This window comes from Oncorhynchus tshawytscha, unplaced genomic scaffold (genome assembly GCF_018296145.1).
Source record: "Oncorhynchus tshawytscha isolate Ot180627B unplaced genomic scaffold, Otsh_v2.0 Un_scaffold_7250_pilon_pilon, whole genome shotgun sequence".
Lineage (NCBI taxonomy): Eukaryota > Metazoa > Chordata > Actinopteri > Salmoniformes > Salmonidae > Oncorhynchus > Oncorhynchus tshawytscha.
This window is the reverse complement of record NW_024609643.1, coordinates 140,001-159,982: the sequence shown is the minus strand read 5'-3', so window position 1 is coordinate 159,982 and position 19,982 is coordinate 140,001. Positions and strand designations below refer to the sequence as shown.

Sequence of the window (19,982 nt, the reverse complement as noted above, 5' to 3'; positions counted from 1 at the left end):
TATAGGTTAAACGAGTGCAAGACGTTGAGCAGCTTTCCGTGTCAGATGCTGTCCCAGTAACCCTCATGCTTAACAGAATTAGCACTAGTGGATTGCACCTGAGGCCATGTATTAACCCCCCGTACTGTACAAAGTGACCAATCAAAGCACACGATCTTTACTGCTGATTCACAATGCTTTATCGTCATGATACAGAATATGACTAGCTTACGCTTACTGACTATGGAATAGCATTGTAATAGCAGTTTAGTAACGTCAGCTGCTCCAGCTCTTGGTACTTGTTCCTGGATTTGATTGGTGATAAATAACTTACTTATTGGGGAGGAAAATCAATGTGCTGGTGCGCTTGAATGTATAATAACTATAAGATCTTTGAGGCTTGTTATAAGGTGCTCTTTGGCTAGTCTATGACGTGATAAATTATTATATTTCAATATAATTCACTAATTCAGAATCTTGGAGAAAAATAAAGGGGATAATGACCACTACTTAGTAAATAAACAAATGCAGAAAAATGTATTGTGGGACTTAATTTTTTTTCTCATCAAGGCACTCTTGTTTTTCTTCAAGATTGCCTTGATATGAAAATAAGCCCCATGATAATTATTTCTAAATGTTTTGTTTACTTAGTAGTGGACATTATCCCTTTTGTTTTTCTCCAAGATGCTTATTGAATTATTGGATTATATTGGAATTGAATAATTTATCCAGAGGGAAATGCCTAACACAATACATAACACAGGACGCATTCCAGATGGGCATTTAACCATATCACTCCTCAGCTTAAATTGTCTCCACCCGAGCTACCTAATAGTTTATCGGTGGCGTATATGTCTAAGATGTCATCAATGGGGCAGTCACATGTGTTTGTGAGAAAAACGTCCTGAGTCCCAGTCTAGATGTGAGCTGGTAAGGGAAGAAGATGTCTGTTAAACAAGCCCAGTGACCTCCTTCACATTATGCACAATGACAGTAGTAGCAAAGCAGCATTACAGGCAAACTCTATAATGCATTCACAGATAGTAAGCTGACTACAAAGGTCCCCAGGCATTATGAGAACCATTCTACTAAAAACAATCTTCATAGTAATGACAGGCCTGTGATCTCACTACCCTCAAGGACCATCATTATAGTAATGACAGGTCTGTGATTTCTCCAACCTCAAGGACCATCATTATAGTAATGACAGGTCTGTGATTTCTCCATCCTCAAGGACCATCATTATAGCAATGACAGGTCTGTGATTTCTCCAACCTCAAGGACCATCATTATAGTAATGACAGGTCTGTGATTTTAGGATATTGTCCATATATCCCATATTGTCTCTATATCCCATATTGTCCCTATATCCCATATTGTCTCTATATCCCATATTGTCTCTATATCCCATATTGTCCCTATATCCCATATTGTCTCTATATCCTATATTGTCCCTATATCCCATATTGTCCTATATCCCATATTGTCCCATATCCCATATTGTCCTATATCCTATATTCTCCCATATCCCATATTGTCTCTATATCCCATATTGTCCCTATATCCTATATTGTCTCTATATCCCATATTGTCCTATATCCCATATTGTCCCTATATCCCATATTGTCCTATATCCCATATTGTCCCATATCCCATATTGTCCTATATCCCATATTGTCCCTATATCCCATATTGTCTCTATATCCCATATTGTCCTATATCCCATATTGTCTCTATATCCCATATTGTCTCTATATCCCATATTGTCCCTATATCCCATATTGTCTCTGTATCCCATATTGTCTCTATATCCCATATTGTCTCTATATCCCATATTGTCCCTATATCCCATATTGTCTCTATATCCCATATTGTCCCTATATCCCATATTGTCTCTGTATCCCATATTGTCTCTATATCCCATATTGTCTCTATATCCCATATTGTCTCTATATCCCATATTGTCTCTATATCCCATATTGTCTCTATATCCCATATTGTCTCTATATCCCATATTGTCTCTATATCCCATATTGTCTCTATATCCCATATTCCCAGCTTTATTATGATATTCCCTGGATCTGAAAGTCCTCACTAATCTCAGAAAAAATATGTTGGTTTGTTATGTAAGTGAGAGAAAGTAGAACAGGGGATTAGTTGTTTCCAAGTCCATGGAAAATCATCTGTTACATTGATTTAATCTCCAGGTGTAATTGTGTGACCCAGCAATCGCCTTTTGTCCTGATCAGATAAGCCATGTGCCAAAACCTCTAAAAGAGAACACGTTGGCTCCCTGTTGTTGCTGCACAAGAGAGAGTTGCATTTGTAACCATGGAGAGCCTTCTCTTGGTACCAAGGTGACCACTTCTAATTTTTATTTTGCTGCTGGACATGAAAAAAAAAACAAGATGTTCCATCAAAGTGTAGCCTAGTGGTTAGAGCATTGGACTAGTAACCGAAAGGTTGCAAGTTCAAATCCCCGAGCTGACAAGGTACAAAATCTGTCGTTCTGCCCTTGAACAGGCAGTTAACCCACTGTTCCTAGGCCATCATTGAAAATAAGAATTTGTTCTTAACTGACTTGCCTAGTAAAATAAAGGTAACAAAGTGGAGCAGCTTTACAGTCCAGTAACTCTTCTGGTGAAAGAGAGGCAAATAATACTCTGTGGGCAATATCAACTCCTTCTATCTTATTCAGAGAGGCTGAATGACATGATGAATAAGGCTAAGTCTGTTTACCAGTGACTTTTAAAGTGCAGTGGCAATGGCCAATCATTGTCTATGAGGCGTCTTTCATTACTGTCCTCAACTGCGGTTTGTAGAGTTAACTGGGGATGAGAAGTTAAGATGGAATTGACTTCAACCCAGTGGGCCGATCATACACTGTGTACTAAGCATCCTATGTGATGGCACAGCAAAATGTCAATGTCAGTTGCACATATGTAGTGTATTGGCTTGGACACTCTACACTGGGCCATGACCCTATGCCTTAGGATCCGTATTTGGGTCACAGTACTGCACCACTAGACTGTCTACCTGGGTTCTAAAAAGAGATTAAAGGTTTCTGAGTAGGAGGCTATTTTGAGGAGGTCTTCAGGCGATGTTGTGAGGGCCATTGAAAGAGTTTTAGTAGGTCAAAATGTCATCAGAGATTTGTCTGAGGACAAAGAGCTCTAACGGAATGTTGGCAGAGTTCCAGTGTTCCCTGAGGTGAGTTCAACAAGTGTTCTACTTGCAGCAAACATGTTACTTATTTCAGTTGAACATTCCAAAATGTCACGGTTAAACGTCAAACAGATCATTTTTGTAAGGATAACTGTTGCAGTTTAGCAATAATAATCAAACTGCAAATTACTTTTCTATTCCCACTACATGTAATAGCCACATTAATGGCCACATGATCATTCCTAGTGACAGTTTTAGGGGGACCCTTCTGAATGCTGGATTAGCTTTTCCTCGAGGGGCGTTGCGGCCGCTGGTTGCAGTTGGACTGCTAGCGGTAAGGACCGGCGGTAAGGACCGCTAGCCAACATCAGTTGGACTGCTAGCGGTAAGGACCGGCGGTAAGGACCGCTAGCCAACATCAGTTGGACTGCTAGCGGTAAGGATCGGCGGTAAGGACCGCTAGCCAACATCAGTTGGACTGCTAGCGGTAAGGACCGGCGGTAAGGACCGCTAGCCAACATCAGTTGGACTGCTAGCGGTAAGGACCGGCGGTAAGGACCGCTAGCCAACATCAGTTGGACTGCTAGCGGTAAGGACCGGCGGTAAGGACCACTAGGCAACACCAGTTGGACTGCTAGCGGTAAGGACCGGCGGTAAGGACCGCTAGCCAACATCAGTTGGACTGCTAGCGGTAAGGACTGGCGGTAAGGACCGCTAGCCAACATCAGTTGGACTGCTAGCGGTAAGGACTGGCGGTAAGGAACGCTAGCCAACATCAGTTAGACTGCTAGCGGTAAGGACCGGTGGTTAGGACCGCTAGCCAACATCAGTTGGACTGCTAGCTGTAAGGACCGGCGGTAAGGACCGCTAGCCAACATCAGTTGGACTGCTAGCGGTAAGGACCGGAGGTAAGGACCTCTAGCCAACATCAGTTGGACTGCTAGCGGTAAGGACCGGTGGTAAGGACCGCTAGCCAACATCAGACTGATTTTGAGGGGATCAAATAAAACTCATTTCATAAGTTGAAGAATGACAAACAAAAGGTGTAATATGTCTGCACGCAAAAATATCTCTCATAAATCTTACTTCATTTTCCTTTTCTTTTCGTTATTATTTTCACTGCATCTGGGATACCGTACACAGACGTTTTGGCTCTGCAGCCTTCTTCAGTGTGTAGGTACAATTTTATTTGAGTTGAGAACCACATTTGCAGGGAACACAAGTGAGCAACCGATGAGCAGCAGGTGCTTCTAATCAGGGTTGCCACTCATCTTCCAATCAGTGATGTAGCTTTTCTGGCCTACCTGTATACACATTACAGTCAGAAAGAAATACAGAATTATAGGGTATGGGAGTGGGCACGAAGGGCAATTGAGGGCATCAGGCGTGTACCATTCAGTTGAAGAATGCTCATGTTTCTTGCTGTGGAAATCTCTGGCAGACATGAAAGCAGGCTAGCAGATATGATGACGATGATCGATGGCTGGAGACTGAAACAGTTGCAGTAGCCTAAGCAACTATTGGAAAGGTTACCCAATCTCAGAAAAGTTCTTCCAGTCTCTCTAGGAAATTGTGGAACTTCCCTACCGCAAAGAATTAGAATAAACAATTATACAAAATAAATAGGTGAGTGCTTTTATTTGTGCTGTTTCACACGTTTCACACATGTCTCATGGAACACCATGACAGACTGACCAGGTGAATCCAGGTGAAATCTATGATCCCTTATTGATGTCACTTTTTAACTCCACTTCAACCAGTGTAGATGAAGGGGAGGATTTTTAAGCCTTAAGACAATTGAGACATGGATTGTGCATGTGCCATTCAGAGGGGAATGGACAAGACAAAACATATGTGTCTTTTGAATGGGGTATGGTAGTAGGTGCCAGGCGCACCGGTTTGAGTGTGTCAAGAACTGCCACGCTGCTGGGTTTTTAACACTGAACAGTTTTCCGTTTGTATCAAGAATGGTCCACCACACAAAGGACATCCAGCCAATCTGACACAACAGTGGGAAGGATTAGAGTCAAAAGCATCCCTGTGGAATGCTTTCAACACCTTGTAGACTCCATGCTCTGACGAATTGAGGCTGTTCTGAGCGCAAAAGGGGGTGCAACTCAATATTAGGAAGGTGTTCCTAATGTTTTGTACCCTCAGTGTATAGCACAGGGTCAAGGAGCTAGTTCTGTTCCTGTGACAGTTGTCTGGGATGCTGTTCTGCCGTCTCAGACATTAAGTCCCTACATAGTTCATCATTTTAACCTACTTAACCATGCAAACCTCATGTGAGCGCCTCCCTCCGGACCACAGTCAAGTGGAGTTACTCATATATACAGTAGCAATACAGTACACTGGTGTCTGGTAGAGCTATGCTTTTTGAATGAAATCCAACTGTTCCAAGGTTCAACTCAACCGACCATTGGCTTTGTGGCCAATGAGTAGACATATTTATAAATCAGTCATAACGCACAGTAATATTCAGACACAGGATTTTTTTTACAGTGTAACTGTTGTCTTTACTAATTGGTCTGTTGAGTCAGGTGGTCAGTTGATCAGTTGACCAAAAAGACATGGAGAGCCCATAGCACACGGCGGAGAGGAGGGCATGAACAGGTTCTCTTGAAAAGGATTCCCCTTTCAGGGTAGTGGGTTATTGTGCATCCCTGTGGTTGGCTGAACACTAGCTGTAGGTCGCTGTCACTCATAAGGTGCTACAGGGTGACCAGATACTCCTGCTTGGGACAGAATAAGAGAGGGAGAGAAAAAGAGACCATATTTCCCTCAGATTACACAGAACCACAAAGAAATTGAAAACAATTACAATCTTGATAAACTCCCATATCTATTGGGTGAAATACCACAGTGTGCCATCACAGCAGCAAGATGAGTGACCTGTTGCCACAAGAAAAGGGCAACTATCAAGGCACAAGGTGAGACCCAAATAAAGACACAGGAGGGAGATGGTTGGAGTCTTACAATGTTTATTAATCCAAAAGGGTAGGCAAGAGAATGGTCATGGACAGGAAAAAGGTCTAAACCAGATCAGAGTCCAGGAGGTACAGAGTGGCAGACAGGCTCGTGGTCAAGGCAGGCAGAATGGTCAGGCAGGCAGGTACAGAGTGGCAGACAGGCTCGTGGTCAAGGCAGACAGGCTCGTGGTCAAGGCAGGCAGGTACAAAGTCCAGAAACAGGCAAGGGTCAAAACTGGGAGGACCAGAAAAAGGAGAATTGCAAAAATCAGGAGAAGGGAAAAACGCTGGTTGACTTGGAAACATACAAGACGAACTGGCACAGAGAGACAGGAAACACGGGGATAAATACACTGGGGAAAACAAGCCACACCTGGAGGGGGTGGAGACAATCACAGGAACAGGTGAAACAGATCCGGGCTTGACAGCAACCAGTGAAGAACAAACACCATTGTAAATACAACACCATGTTTATGTTTATTTATTTTCCCTTTTGTACTTTAACTATTTGCACATCGTTACAACACTGTATATAGACATAATATGAAATGTCTTTATTCTTTTGGTAATGTTTACCGTTCTTTTTTTATTCTTTATTTCACTTTTGTTTATTATCTATTATGTAAACATATGTTTCCCAGGCCAGTAAAGCCCTTTGAATGAATTGAGAGAATGAGAGACAGCCGATCCTTTCTTATCCTCCAGCTCCCGAGGGCAGCCCAAGCTGTGAGGCTGCAGCTTGGGAAGGAGGGGGAAAAGGAAGGGGCTGCTTGGTGATGGATGTGGGCGGGGGCAAAAAGCACCAGCCTCTGAGCGGATCAGAGGTTTGAGCAGTGACGTACACTCTTGAAATGGTTCTTCGGCTGTCCCTATAGGAAAACCCTTTGAAGAACCCTTTGTGGTTGCAGGTAGAACCCTTTTGAGTTCCATTTAGAACACTTTAAACAGGGGGTTCTACATAGAACCCAAAATAATTCTACCTGAAACCAAAAAGCGTTATATTTGGAACAAAAAAGGTTTATTCTATGGGGACAGCTGAACAACCCTTTTGGAAGCCTTTTATCTAAGTGTGTAGCTCTGGGGATAGAGGCCGGGGGCAGGGGCTGGGGTTAGAGGCCGGGGGCAGGGGCTGGGGTTAGAGGCCGGGGGCTGGGGCTGGGGTTAGAGGCCAGGGGCTGAGGTTAGAGGCTGGAGGCAGGGGCTGGGGTTAGAGGAAGGGGGCTGGGGTTAGAGGCCGGGGGCAGGGGCTGGGGTTAGAAGCCGGGGGCAGGGACTGGGGATAGAGACCGGGGGCAGGGGCTGGGGTTAGAAGCCGGGGGCAGGGGCTGGGGATAGAGGCCAGGGGCAGGGGCTGGGAGGAAGCCGGGGGCAGGGGCTGGGGACAGAGGCCGGGGGCAGGGGCTGGGGTTAGAAGGGGGCAGGGGCTGGGGTTAGAAGCCGGGGCAGGGGCTGGGGTTAGAGGCCGGGGGCTGGGTTTAGAGGACGGGGGCAGGGGCTGGGGTTAGAGGCCGGGGGCAGGGGCTAGGGTTAGAGTCCGGGGGCAGGGGCAGGGGCTGGGGTTAGAGGCCGGGGGCAGGGGCTGGGGTTAGAGACCGAGAGCAGGGGATGGGGATAGAGGACGGGGGCAGGGGATGGGGTTAAAGGCCGAGGGCAGGGGATGGGGATAGAGGCCGAGGGCAGGGGATGGGGATAGAGGCCGGGGGCTGGGGATAGAGGCCGGGGCTGGGGTTAGAGGCCGAGGGCAGGGGATGGGGATAGAGGCCGGGGCAGAGGCTGGGGATAGAGGCCGGGGGCAGGGCTGGGGTTAGAGGCCGGGGGCTGGGGATAGAGGCCGGGGGCAGGGGCTGGGGTTAGAGGCCGGGGGCAGGGGCTGGGGATAGAGGCCGGGGGCAGGGGCTGGGGATAGAGGCCGGGGGCAGGGGCTGGGGATAGAGGCCGGGGGCAGGGGCTGGGGTTAGAGAAGGAAAGGCAGGTGACTTGCTTCAGCCACAGATCAAAAAGCCGATTATCCCCAATGTCTGATGACATAGGGACCGGTGGGAGTTGTTTGGAGCAAATCTCTTATCTTTCTTGATGTCCGTTTTAAGCTGTTAAGCTTTTTTGGTGCAGTATTTGTCTTTAGAGTATAGTTCTAAAAGGCTTGATATCTAGGGCTCAAATGCTCACACTTTACTGGGCTTTGTCGGAACACGTGTCACCATGTTCTGACTGCTGTGTCACCAGATGACCCTCCAAACAGCCTCAAACAACTCCCAACAGTCCACCACTAGGATCACTGAAATCACCTCAGAATCACAAAAACTGTCCTTAAAGTGAAAGTTTAGGAAATTAGAATGAGCACCTTTGAGTAATATTACAAATACATTTACTTTGCTTTTCTTTACCGTGTTTATCTTTACTTACCACTGATAACCAGACAGCCAAATTAAATAATTAGTCCCTCGGCGCTAACATTGGACAATGATGGCTTTGTGGCTGGCCGGTCCTACATGACTGAATGAGCTCTGTGGTCTTTTCCAAGGGGCTTCTATAACTGAATAAATGTACACTAGTCTTGATTAGTAGAATAAGCTACTACTCTCTAGCTCTATTTAACTCCCAGTCTGACATCATGAATAGACTTGAGATGAGAGGCACTGGCTTGGGCTTGTCAGACTTGACCCAGGGAATTATACACAGGCACAGGAACACACACACCCACACACGCACAGGTCCATCTGTTCCCAGGGGGATTTGAATCAGGGGATGAACCCAGATGTTGATGACTATATAAATACACAGTAGGCCCCCAGTCAGATGTGTAACTGTATCCTGTGTGTGTGTGTGTGTGGGGGGGGGGTGTATGCGTGCGTGCGTGCGTGCGTGTGTGCATGTGTGCCTGTGTGTTGGCAGATCGTTGGAGAACAGCTGTGTGATGCTGTGGCTGCTGGTCCTTGTCCTGCCCGGGGTAGCATGCAGTGCCCTGACCCAGAACCTTCTACAGCCAGACAATGACCACAGAGATGGTGAGTCACACATCCCACTACACACTAACCTCAAAGTCCACTAGATAGACTGTCTCTATGTGTCTCTGTGGGTGCCTCTGTGGATGCCTCTGTGTATCTCTGTGGGTGTCTCTATGGGTGCCTCTGTGTATCTCTGTGGGTGTCTCTGTGGGTGCCTCTGTGTATCTCTGTGGGTGTCTCTGTGTATCTCTGTGTGTGTCTCTGTGGGTGCCTCTGTGTATCTCTATGGGTGTCTTTGTATCTCTGTAGGTGCCTCTGTGTATGTCTGTGGGTGTCTCTGTGTATCTCTATGTATCTCTGGGTGTCTGTGTATCCTTATGGGTGTCTCTATGTATCTCTTTGGCTGCCTGTGTATCTCTGTGGGTGTCTCTGTGTATCTCTGTGTGTTTCTCTGTGTATCTCTGTGGGTGTCTCTGTGTATCTCTGTGGGTGTCTCTGTGTATCTCTGTGGGTGTCTGTGTATCTCTATGGGTGTCTCTGTGTATCTCTTTCGGTGCCTGCGTATCTCTGTGGGTGTCTCTGTGTATCTCTGTGGGTGTCTGTGTATCTCTGTGGGTGTCTGTGTATCTCAGTGGGTGTCTATGTATCTCAGTGGGTGTCTCTGTGTATCTCTGTGGGTGTCTGTGTATCTCAGTGGGTGTCTATGTATCTCAGTGGGTGTCTCTGTGTATCTCTGTGGGAGTCTGTGTATCTCTGTGGGTGTCTCTGTGAATCTCTGTGTATCTCTGTGGGTGTCTCTGTGTATGTCTTTGGGTGTCTCTGTGTATATCTGTAGGTGTCTCTGTGTATCTCTGTGGGTGTCTCTGTGTATCTCTTTGGCTGTATCTGTGTCTCTGTGTGTCTCTCTGTGCAGTAGTCGCAACATTGCGGTCCAATTGACATTGGATTCTATTTCTGGTGCCACCCGTTCCACTTTGTTTGGGCAAAGGAGGTAATTCCTGTCGTTCCATGGGTCTGTATGGCACCCATTTGTTGTTTGTTGAGCAGCGTTCAGTTCAAGAGAAAAATGTCTAAATTCTCAGAAGTGGACACAGAGAGCCCAGTGTGCCCCATTGAATCAGCCACTGCCATGCTTAAGACCAAATGCCTTGCTGGTGGCTCTCTCTTTAGAAACGGTCCAGGGACTTCCAATGTTGTTTGTTCTTTTGTAGTGTGGAATACTTTACAACAGTGTTCTTCAGTCCAGGTGGTACCCAGGTTTTAGTTACAGTCAGTGCATCACCACTTGAAACTAATCACGGGCTTGCTGATTAGGTAAATCAATAATTAGATAACTAGTTAAATTTATAATAAATTGTGTTTATTCTAGGATGTAAAATGCCTCCACAGTCCACACCCTTGTCGACCAGGACTGAAGAGATTTTCTTATTCAGTCACTTGGGTTTATTACGCAGCATTTTCATCCTTCCTGTGGAAAACATTTAACTGAAACAAAAGTAGGCAGTGCTCCTAATTCTGTTGTCTCGTTCCCCCTCCAGTCTGGGTAACAGATGTGGGGCAGGCAGCAATCCTCTCATAGTGGAACCTGGTCGTCAGCTTGTCATTTGTGTGATACCCTGCTCTTCGCTGCTTGTTCAGTGAATAAAACAGAACATGAGTTGTGAATTATATATTAGGCCTACCTGCCTGCCGGCCTCCACGGACATAGCAACGCTGCCTCTACAGAGGGAGGAAGACAGCTGGTCTGGTTAAACCTTGATATCGGTTTATGGAAGCGACTGAATAATCATATACTTAGCTGAGCTGCTGAGGTACCAGTTTGTTCCTGGTTAAGCCATCTGCTTAGCCTGCTAGTTGTTAAAGTAAGGCAGCAGTTGTTGAGCTAAGGTAACGGTGTATTAGACTATTTCCACCATCTTCCCCTTACATGAGTTTATCATCGTCAGATAATGTGTCTGCATGTAAACTCATTCAGGGAGAATAGGGTGGAGAGAAGGACATGAAGGCTGTCTATTCTACTATGTCCTACACTGTCTGGTCTGTGTACCCTGCAGCTCTTCAGAACTCACAGTGGGAGACTCATCATGGACAATGTGGCCAGTACAGTACAGTACAATACATTCCCTTTTGACAGAACAGAAGCTTGATCAAGGACAGAAGGGAAAAAATGAGTGACATTTTCAGTGTGCTTCATTTAGTAAGATTAATATTCAATTCGCCAGTGCTAAAAATGCTAGTGTTGTTGTTGCACTTTGGATAAAACATTATGTAGTCAAGAAACCAATCTTAAGACTTACTTTATATATATGTATGTATGTACAGTGGGGCAAAAAAGTATTTAGTCAGCCACCAATTGTGCAAGTTCTCCCACTTAAAAAGATGAGAGAGGCCTGTAATTTTCATCATAGGTACACTTCAACTATGACAGACAAAATGATACAGTTACAGTTACAGTAATTATTATGATGGGTTGCCTACGGTATATGGTGTAGTTACAGTAAGTATGCTGATGGGTTGCCTGCTGTATATATTGTAGTTACAGTAAGTATTATGATGGGTTGCCTACTGTATATATTGTAGTTACAGTAAGTATTATGATGGGTTGCCTACGGTATATGGTGTAGTTACAGTAAGTATGTTGATGGGTTACCTACAGTATATGGTGTAGTTACAGTAAGTATTATGATGGGTTGCCTACGGTATATGGTGTAGTTACAGTAAGTATGTTGATGGGTTACCTACTGTATATATTGTAGTTACAGTAAGTGTTATGATGGGTTGCCTACTGTATATGTTGCAGTTACAGTAAGTGTTATGATGGGTTGTCTACTGTATATGTTGTAGTTACAGTAAGTGTTATGATGGGTTGCCTGATGTATATGTTGTAGTTACAGTAAGTATGTTGATGGGTTGCCTACTGTATATGTTGTAGTTACAGTAAGTATGTTGATGGGTTGCCTGCTGTTTATATTGTAGTTACAGTAAGTATTATGATGGGTTGCCTACTGTATATATTGTAGTTACAGTAAGTATTATGATGGGTTGCCTACTGTATATATTGTAGTACAGTAAGTGTTATGATGGGTTGCCTACTGTATATGTTGTAGTTACAGTAAGTGTTATGATGGGTTGCCTACGGTATATGTTGCAGTTACAGTAAGTGTTATGATGGGTTGCCTACTGTATATGTTGTAGTTACAGTAAGTGTTATGATGGGTTGCCTACTGTATATGTTGCAGTTACAGTAAGTGTTATGATGGGTTGCCTACTGTATATGTTGTAGTTACAGTAAGTATTATGATGGGTTGCCTACTGTATATATTGTAGTACAGTAAGTGTTATGATGGGTTGCCTACTGTATATGTTGTAGTTACAGTAAGTGTTATGATGGGTTGCCTACGGTATATGTTGCAGTTACAGTAAGTGTTATGATGGGTTGCCTACTGTATATGTTGTAGTTACAGTAAGTGTTATGATGGGTTGCCTACTGTATATGTTGCAGTTACAGTAAGTGTTATGATGGGTTGCCTACTGTATATGTTGCAGTTACAGTAAGTGTTATGATGGGTTGCCTACTGTATATGTTGTAGTTACAGTAAGTGTTATGATGGGTTGCCTACGGTATATGTTGCAGTTACAGTAAGTGTTATGATGGGTTGCCTACTGTATATGTTGTAGTTACAGTAAGTGTTATGATGGGTTGCCTATGGTATATGTTGCAACACTACTACTGAAGTCAGTGATGCTTATCTGGTGAACAGTTCACATGAACAAGGACCTTACTCTGACTGGACCCGTCTAATTTGTCTCAGGTATTCTGTATCCTACTCAATTAAGCACTGACCATCTCTAACTAGTGTTATGACTACTGCACCTAATAGTGCTAATGCAGTGGAGGTATGCTCTCACAGCACAGCCCCTCTATTACCCCAGTCATAGCACTAATACAGTGGAGGTACAGTAAGCTAGTCGTTCATAGTCTAATACGTAGCGGAGGTAAGCTCTCAGCTGGTTGTTCATAGTCTAATACGTAGCGGAGGTAAGCTCTCCGCTGGTTGTTCATAGTCTAATACGTAGCGGAGGTAAGCTCTCCGCTGGTTGTTCATAGTCTAATACGTAGCGGAGGTAAGCTCTCCGCTGGTTGTTCATAGTCTAATATGTAGCGGAGGTAAGCTCTCCGCTGGTTGTTCATAGTCTAATACGTAGCGGAGGTATGCTCTCCGCTGGTTGTTCATAGTCTAATACGTAGCGGAGGTAAGCTCTCAGCTGGTTGTTCATAGTCTAATATGTAGCGGAGGTAAGCTCTCAGCTGGTTGTTCAGCGGAGGTAAGCTCTCCGCTGGTTGTTCATAGTCTAATATGTAGCGGAGGTAAGCTCTCCGCTGGTTGTTCATAGTCTAATATGTAGCGGAGGTAAGCTCTCCGCTGGTTGTTCATAGTCTAATATGTAGCGGAGGTAAGCTCTCAGCTGGTTGTTCATAGTCTAATATGTAGCGGAGGTAAGCTCTCCGCTGGTTGTTCATAGTCTAATACGTAGCGGAGGTAAGCTCTCAGCTGGTTGTTCATAGTCTAATATGTAGCGGAGGTAAGCTCTCAGCTGGTTGTTCACAGTCTAATACGTAACGGAGGTAAGCTCTCAGCTGGTTGTTCATAGTCTAATACATAGTGGAGGTAAGCTCTCAGCTGGTTGTTCATAGTCTAATATGTGGAGGAGGTAAGCTCTCAGCTGGTTGTTCATAGTCTAATACGTAGCGGAGGTCAGCTCTCAGCTGGTTGTTCATAGTCTAATACGTAGTGGAGGTAAGCTCTCAGCTGGTTGTTCATAGTCTAATATGTGGAGGAGGTAAGCTCTCGGGTGGTTGTTCATAGTCTAAATGTAGAGGAGGTAAGCTCTCAGCTGGTTGTTCATAGTCCAATATGTAGAGGAAGTAAGCTCTCAGCTGGTTGTTCATAGTCTAATACGTAGCGGAGGTAAGCTCTCCGCTGGTTGTTCATAGTCTAATACGTAGCGGAGGTAAGCTCTCAGCTGGTTGTTCATAGTCTAATACGTAGCGGAGGTAAGCTCTCAGCTGGTTGTTCATAGTCTAATACGTAGCGGAGGTAAGCTCTCAGCTGGTTGTTCATAGTCTAATATGTAGAGGAAGTAAGCTCTCAGCTGGTTGTTCATAATCTAATATGTAGCAGAGGTAAGCTCTCAGCTAGTTGTTCATAGTCCAATACGTAGCGGAGGTAAGCTCTCAGCTGGTTGTTCATAGTCTTATATGTAGTGGAGCTCTCAGCTGGTTGTTCATAGTCTAATATGTAGTGGAGCTCTCAGCTGGTTGTTCATAGTCTAATATGTAATGGAGGTAAGCCCTCAGCTGGTTGTTCATAGTCTAATATGTAGTGGAGCTCTCAGCTGGTTGTTCATAGTCTAATATGTAGTGGAGCTCTCAGCTGGTTGTTCATAGTCTAATATGTAGTGGAGCTCTCAGCTGGTTGTTCATAGTCTAATATGTAGTGGAGCTCTCAGCTGGTTGTTCATAGTCTAATATGTAGTGGAGCTCTCAGCTGTTTGTTCATAGTCTTAATACGTAGCGGAGGTAAGCTCTCAGCTGATTGTTCATAGTCTTATATGTAGTGGAGCTCTCAGCTGGTTGTTCATAGTCTAATATGTAGTGGAGCTCTCAGCTGGTTGTTCATAGTCTAATATGTAATGGAGGTAAGCCCTCAGCTGGTTGTTCATAGTCTAATATGTAGTGGAGCTCTCAGCTGGTTGTTCATAGTCTAATATGTAGTGGAGCTCTCAGCTGGTTGTTCATAGTCTAATATGTAGTGGAGCTCTCAGCTGGTTGTTCATAGTCTAATATGTAGTGGAGCTCTCAGCTGGTTGTTCATAGTCTAATATGTAGTGGAGCTCTCAGCTGTTTGTTCATAGTCTTAATATGTAGTGGAGGTAAACCCTTAGCTGGTTGTTCATAGTCTAATATGTAGTGGAGCTCTCAGCTAGTTGAGGAGGTAAGCTCTCACAGCCCCGGTAGTGAACTAGCTGAACCATCAACCACAGAAGGGAGTTGTTGCTGTCTGCTTTAGTGGTACTGACAGCTGAATTGACGTAGGACTGTGTGTAGGATAGGTTGGTGCTGGAGGGAGAACCATGGTATTGAACCAACCCAGACAGGGTATAGTTGAGACTGGAATGGGAAATACATGTCACAGTAAGGTGATTACTGCACTGCCCAGGAGGGAAGGAAGGGAGAAAATCCAGATCACATGAATGGTAGAAAACGTAGAGAGGAGGAACATCTTCAGAGGCATTGTCGTCCTTTTTCTAAATCTAGTTTCCTCTACTTCCTGTTTACTGATATCTGCAGCTGGGATTAGCCAGAGGGTAATGGCTATTCACTAGAGTAACAGTGTTAGTTGCACACACCCACATGTACACACACACACACATGCACACACACGTCACCTACAGACAGCTAGTCTCGCTCAGACAATGAGACCCCACCCACAAACACTGGCATATAGCGCTACTGTATTTTGACATCCTAGGATGGTGGGAGGAGCTATAAGAGGATGGGCTCATTGTAATAGAGTCAAAGTTCCATGTATTCCATTGCAGCCATTACAATGAAAGGAACGGGAAAGAGGGATACATAGTCAGTTGTACAACTGAATGCATTCAACTGAATGGTGTCTTCCACATTTAATCCAACCTGACATCCACGTCATCAATGAGACCGTCCTCCTATCGCTCCTCCCACCAGTATATTGACCCTCTGGTTGACACACCAGTATGTATGTTGACTTGGTATATAGACCCTATTTTCATCTTGTTCGTTGTTGTCATGAATAACTCATTATGTGCCTCAAATTCATACTTATGTAAATAAGATATTTCAGTTTTTTATTTTTAATAAATTAGAAAAAACTCTAAAAAGCTGTTTTCAGGTTTGTAGTTATGGGATATTGTGTGTGGATTGATGAGGATTTTTAATTAATTAATTTTAGAATAAGGCTGTAACGTAATAAAATGTGGAAAAGGGGAAGGGGTCTGAATACTTTCCCAAAGCACTGTATGTGTGCCTCAAACACTGCCAAGCACCTATGAATAGGAAACTGCCAATGTCATATCTATCTAAAGTACAGCACAGTGTCTGTACTGTTATATATGCCTGTCACATGTAGTCTATAAGGCCAGTTTCCAGAGTGGTCCTGTTTTCCTAGTAGGATTTGTGATTCTGAAAAAATCCTTTGGCAAGATTCTTTGCTTTTGTTTAATTTGCTGACTGACTGAGATTACTGGTCCATTAAGAAGTACAGTATGTAGTAATACTTCTCAGTGGACCAGTAATCTCAGTCAGTCATTAGACAATGGGTAGGTCAAGGCCTGTTCACTCTAGTGACCTCACCTCATTATAAGTCTCTCAACAGATGTTACCTGGATGCACCTCCACAGCAGGGAGTGTGTGTGTGTGTGTGTGTGTGTGTGTGTGTGTGTGTGTGTGTGTGTGTGTGTGTGTGTGTGTGTGTGTGTGTGTGTGTGTGTGTGTGTGTGTGTGTGTGTGTGTGTGTGTGTGTGTGTGTATGTGTGTGTATTTGCGTGCATGTGCGTGCGTGTGTGTGCGTGTGTGTGCGTGCGCGTGCGTGTGTGTGTGTGTATTTGCGTGCGTGCGTGTGTGTGTGTGCGTGTGTGCGTGTGTGTGTGTGTGTGTGTGTGTATTTGCGTGCGTGTGCGTGCGTGCGTGCGTGTGTGTGCGTGTGTGTGTGTGTATTAGCGTGCGTGTGCGTGCGTGTGTGTGTGTGCGTGTGTGTGTGTGTGTGTATTTGCGTGCGTGTGTGTGTGACACAAGTCAGTCTGTCACTGCCGTACTGCCTCAAAAACACTGTATTTCCTGACATGGGAAATACTGTACATAGAACATTAACTGTCAATTGAACAGCCTTATTCAAGACGGTCATGTTCATTAGCCTCATAAAACATATCATGGGTTAATCATTAAAGAAAAATGTACGGTCTATACAATGTTTATCTCATAAGTGTCCACGTCACTGTAAGTTACATAATGTGCTTCTTCAGGGAAATAAATGGATTTAAACAGTAACTGTTTGTTCCAGTCAGCCTGAGTGTCACTGTTGGAGATGTAATCCTTCTCACGAGGTCCTGCTGTTTGATTTGGGGTTCAGTTCAGTTTCCTACCAGCTACTGCTCTCAACAAGAGTTGTAAGACCAACCTGTATATTAGCTTCAACTTGTTTTTGGTGCAACTAGACCCCCCCTTCAGTGTGTGTGCTATGCTTTACAACTGTTTGTTTTCAAACATATGAGATCTCTGTTTCGAGTTCAATGACATAAGAAGAAAATAACTTCACAAAACACTTGTGTTCAAACTTCCTTAGTTTGTATCACATGGGGTTGTTCCCGCATCACCATCCAGACAAACTCACCTCACCCTTTGTGAGCTTCTATAATGGTTAACGGATTAACAGTTATTAGCGTTCGCCCAAATGTCATAAACCTGGATTAACAGTTTTTTGCGTTATTCCAAATGTCATGAACCTGGATTTGAGTTGCCCTGACAACCAGGGCACCTGAGAGGCCCGGTGAAATGTTAAGAGGCTGATGTTTTATAATATGGATTACTTTGATAGCTGAATGATTTTGGCATGTATTTCTTCATGTTTATAAATGGTTGATCCGTGTATTCACCAGAACAGTGCATAGAAAAATATATCAGTCTTTAGAAAAAACACGACAGTGAATGCAGATATCCATAGAGATGGTTAGAGTCATTAACCTCTCGTTTTATCCCCCAGGTGCTGTTGCCGTGACGACCCGGCCCCACATCTACTACTGCCGCTCGCCCAACATGGAGGTCTTCACCTGCTGGTGGCATCCCCTTGACAACAACTCCGAGAGTGACGACAACATCACCTACAGCCTCACCTACTCCTTAGAGTACGTACTATTACTGTACAATGCATTTGTATTCAGACCCCTTGATCCACATTTTATTAAGTTACAGCCTTATTCTAAAATGGATTAAATAAAAATATGTCCTCCTCAATCTACACACAATACCCCATAATGACAAAGTGAAAACACAGCTATTTTCAGGTCTCTCCAGAGATGTTAGATCGGGTTCAGGTCCGGGATCTGGCTGGGCCTCTAAAGGACATTCAGAGACTTGACCCCGAAGCCACTCCTGCATTGTGCTTAGTGTTGGTGTCTTGTTGGAAGGTGAACCTTTGTCCCAGTTTGAGGTCCTGAGTGCTCTGAAGCAGGTTTTCATCAAGGATCTCTCTGTACTTTGCTCTGTTCATCTTTCCCTCAATCCTGACTAGTCTCCCAGTCGCTGCCGCTGAAAAACATCCCTGCCACCATCATGCTTCACCGTAGGAGTGGTGCCAGGTTTCCTCCAGACGTGATGCTTGGCATTCAGGCAAAGAGTTCAATCTTGGTTTCATCAGACCAGATAATCTTGTTTCTCATGGTCTGAGAGTCCTTTAGGTGCCTTTTGGCAAATTCCAAGCTGGCTGTCATGTGCCTTTTACTGAGGAGTGACTTCCGTCTGTCCACTCTACCATAAAGGCCTGATTTCTGGAGTGCTGCAGAGATGGTTGTCCTTCTGGAAGGTTCTCCCATCTCCACAGAGGAACTCTGGAGCTCTTTCAGAGTAACCATTGGGTTCTTGGTCACCTCCCAGACCAAGGCCCTTCTCCCCCGATTGCTCAGTTTGGCTGGGCGGCCAGCTCTAGGAAAAGTCTTTGTGGTTCCATACTTCTTCCATTTCAGAACGATGGAGGCCACTGTGTTCTTGGGGACCTTCAATGCTGCATAAATGTTTTGGTACCCTTCCCCAGATCTGTGCCTCGACGCAATCCTGTCTCGAAGCTCTACAGACAATTCCTTAGACATCATGGCTTTTGCTCTGACATGCACTGGCAACTGTAGGACCTTATATAGACAGGTGTGTGCCTTTCAAAAAAATTTTTTTTATATTCTACCTTTATTTAACTAGGCAAGTCAGTTAAGAACAAATTCTTATTTTCAATGACCGCCTAGGAACAGTGGGTTAAATGCCTGTTCAGGGGCAGAATGACAGATTTGTACCTTGTCAGCTCAGAGGTTTGAACTTGCAACCTTCTGGTTACTAGTCCACAACGCTCTAACCACTAGGCTACCCTGCCGCCCCTAATCATGTCCAATCAATTGAATTTACCACAGGTGGACTCCAATCAAGTTGTAGAAACATTTCAAGGACGACCATGGAAACAGGATGCACCTGAGCTCAATTTTGAGTCTCATAGCAAAGGGTCTGAATATTTATGTAAATAAGGTATTTCTGTTTTGTTTTTTATGAATGTGCAAAGATGTTATTGTGATTATGGTGTATTGTGTGTAGATTGCTGAGTTTTTTATTTTATTTAATCCATTTTAGAATAAGGCTGTAACGTAACAAAATGTGGAAGAAGACAAGGGGTCTGAATACTTTCCGAAGGCACTGTATATACACACACCAGGAACAATATACTGTATATGTACACACCATGTACTGTATACTGTATATATACACATGATGTACTATATACTGTATATATACACAGTACACACCTTGTACTCTCCTTGTTGCAGGATTGGTAGAGGATGAATTCCTGCATTCATTAAAAAACGCCTTGAATTACTCTAAGATTAATTTTTAATTTCAAGGCTTTTTCCCCCAATAAATGCAGGTATTTTCATTCTATCACATCGTGTAGGAACAATGTACCCTAAGAGATCGTCTTCATTCAAAGAAATGAGTTGAGTTGAATTGAATCATTCCTTTCTTGTTTGTCACAGAAAGGGGCCGAGGCGTGAGTGTCCAGACTATGTAACGGGCGGCCCCAACAGTTGTCACTTTGACAGCGGCCACACGTCAATCTGGACCATATACTGCATG

The 19,982-nt window shown here is 44.3% G+C and overlaps 1 protein-coding gene across 2 annotated transcripts in view; it reads left to right on the top strand.

The window, feature by feature from the left end:
* LOC112266312 (prolactin receptor) overlaps positions 1-19,982 on the top strand; it is a 44,370-nt gene that overhangs the window by 16,885 nt on the left and 7,503 nt on the right. The window contains exons 2-4 of one of the 2 annotated variants that reach the window (XM_042316598.1): positions 9,006-9,118; positions 17,857-17,998; positions 19,883-19,982. The exon at positions 19,883-19,982 is cut by the window's right edge and continues 70 nt beyond it. In XM_042316598.1, coding sequence (XP_042172532.1) covers positions 9,006-9,118; positions 17,857-17,998; positions 19,883-19,982 — 355 coding nt within the window. Of the gene's footprint in view, positions 1-8,079; positions 9,119-17,856; positions 17,999-19,882 lie in introns of those variants that run through there. The other variant, XM_042316597.1, reaches the window with a different exon arrangement.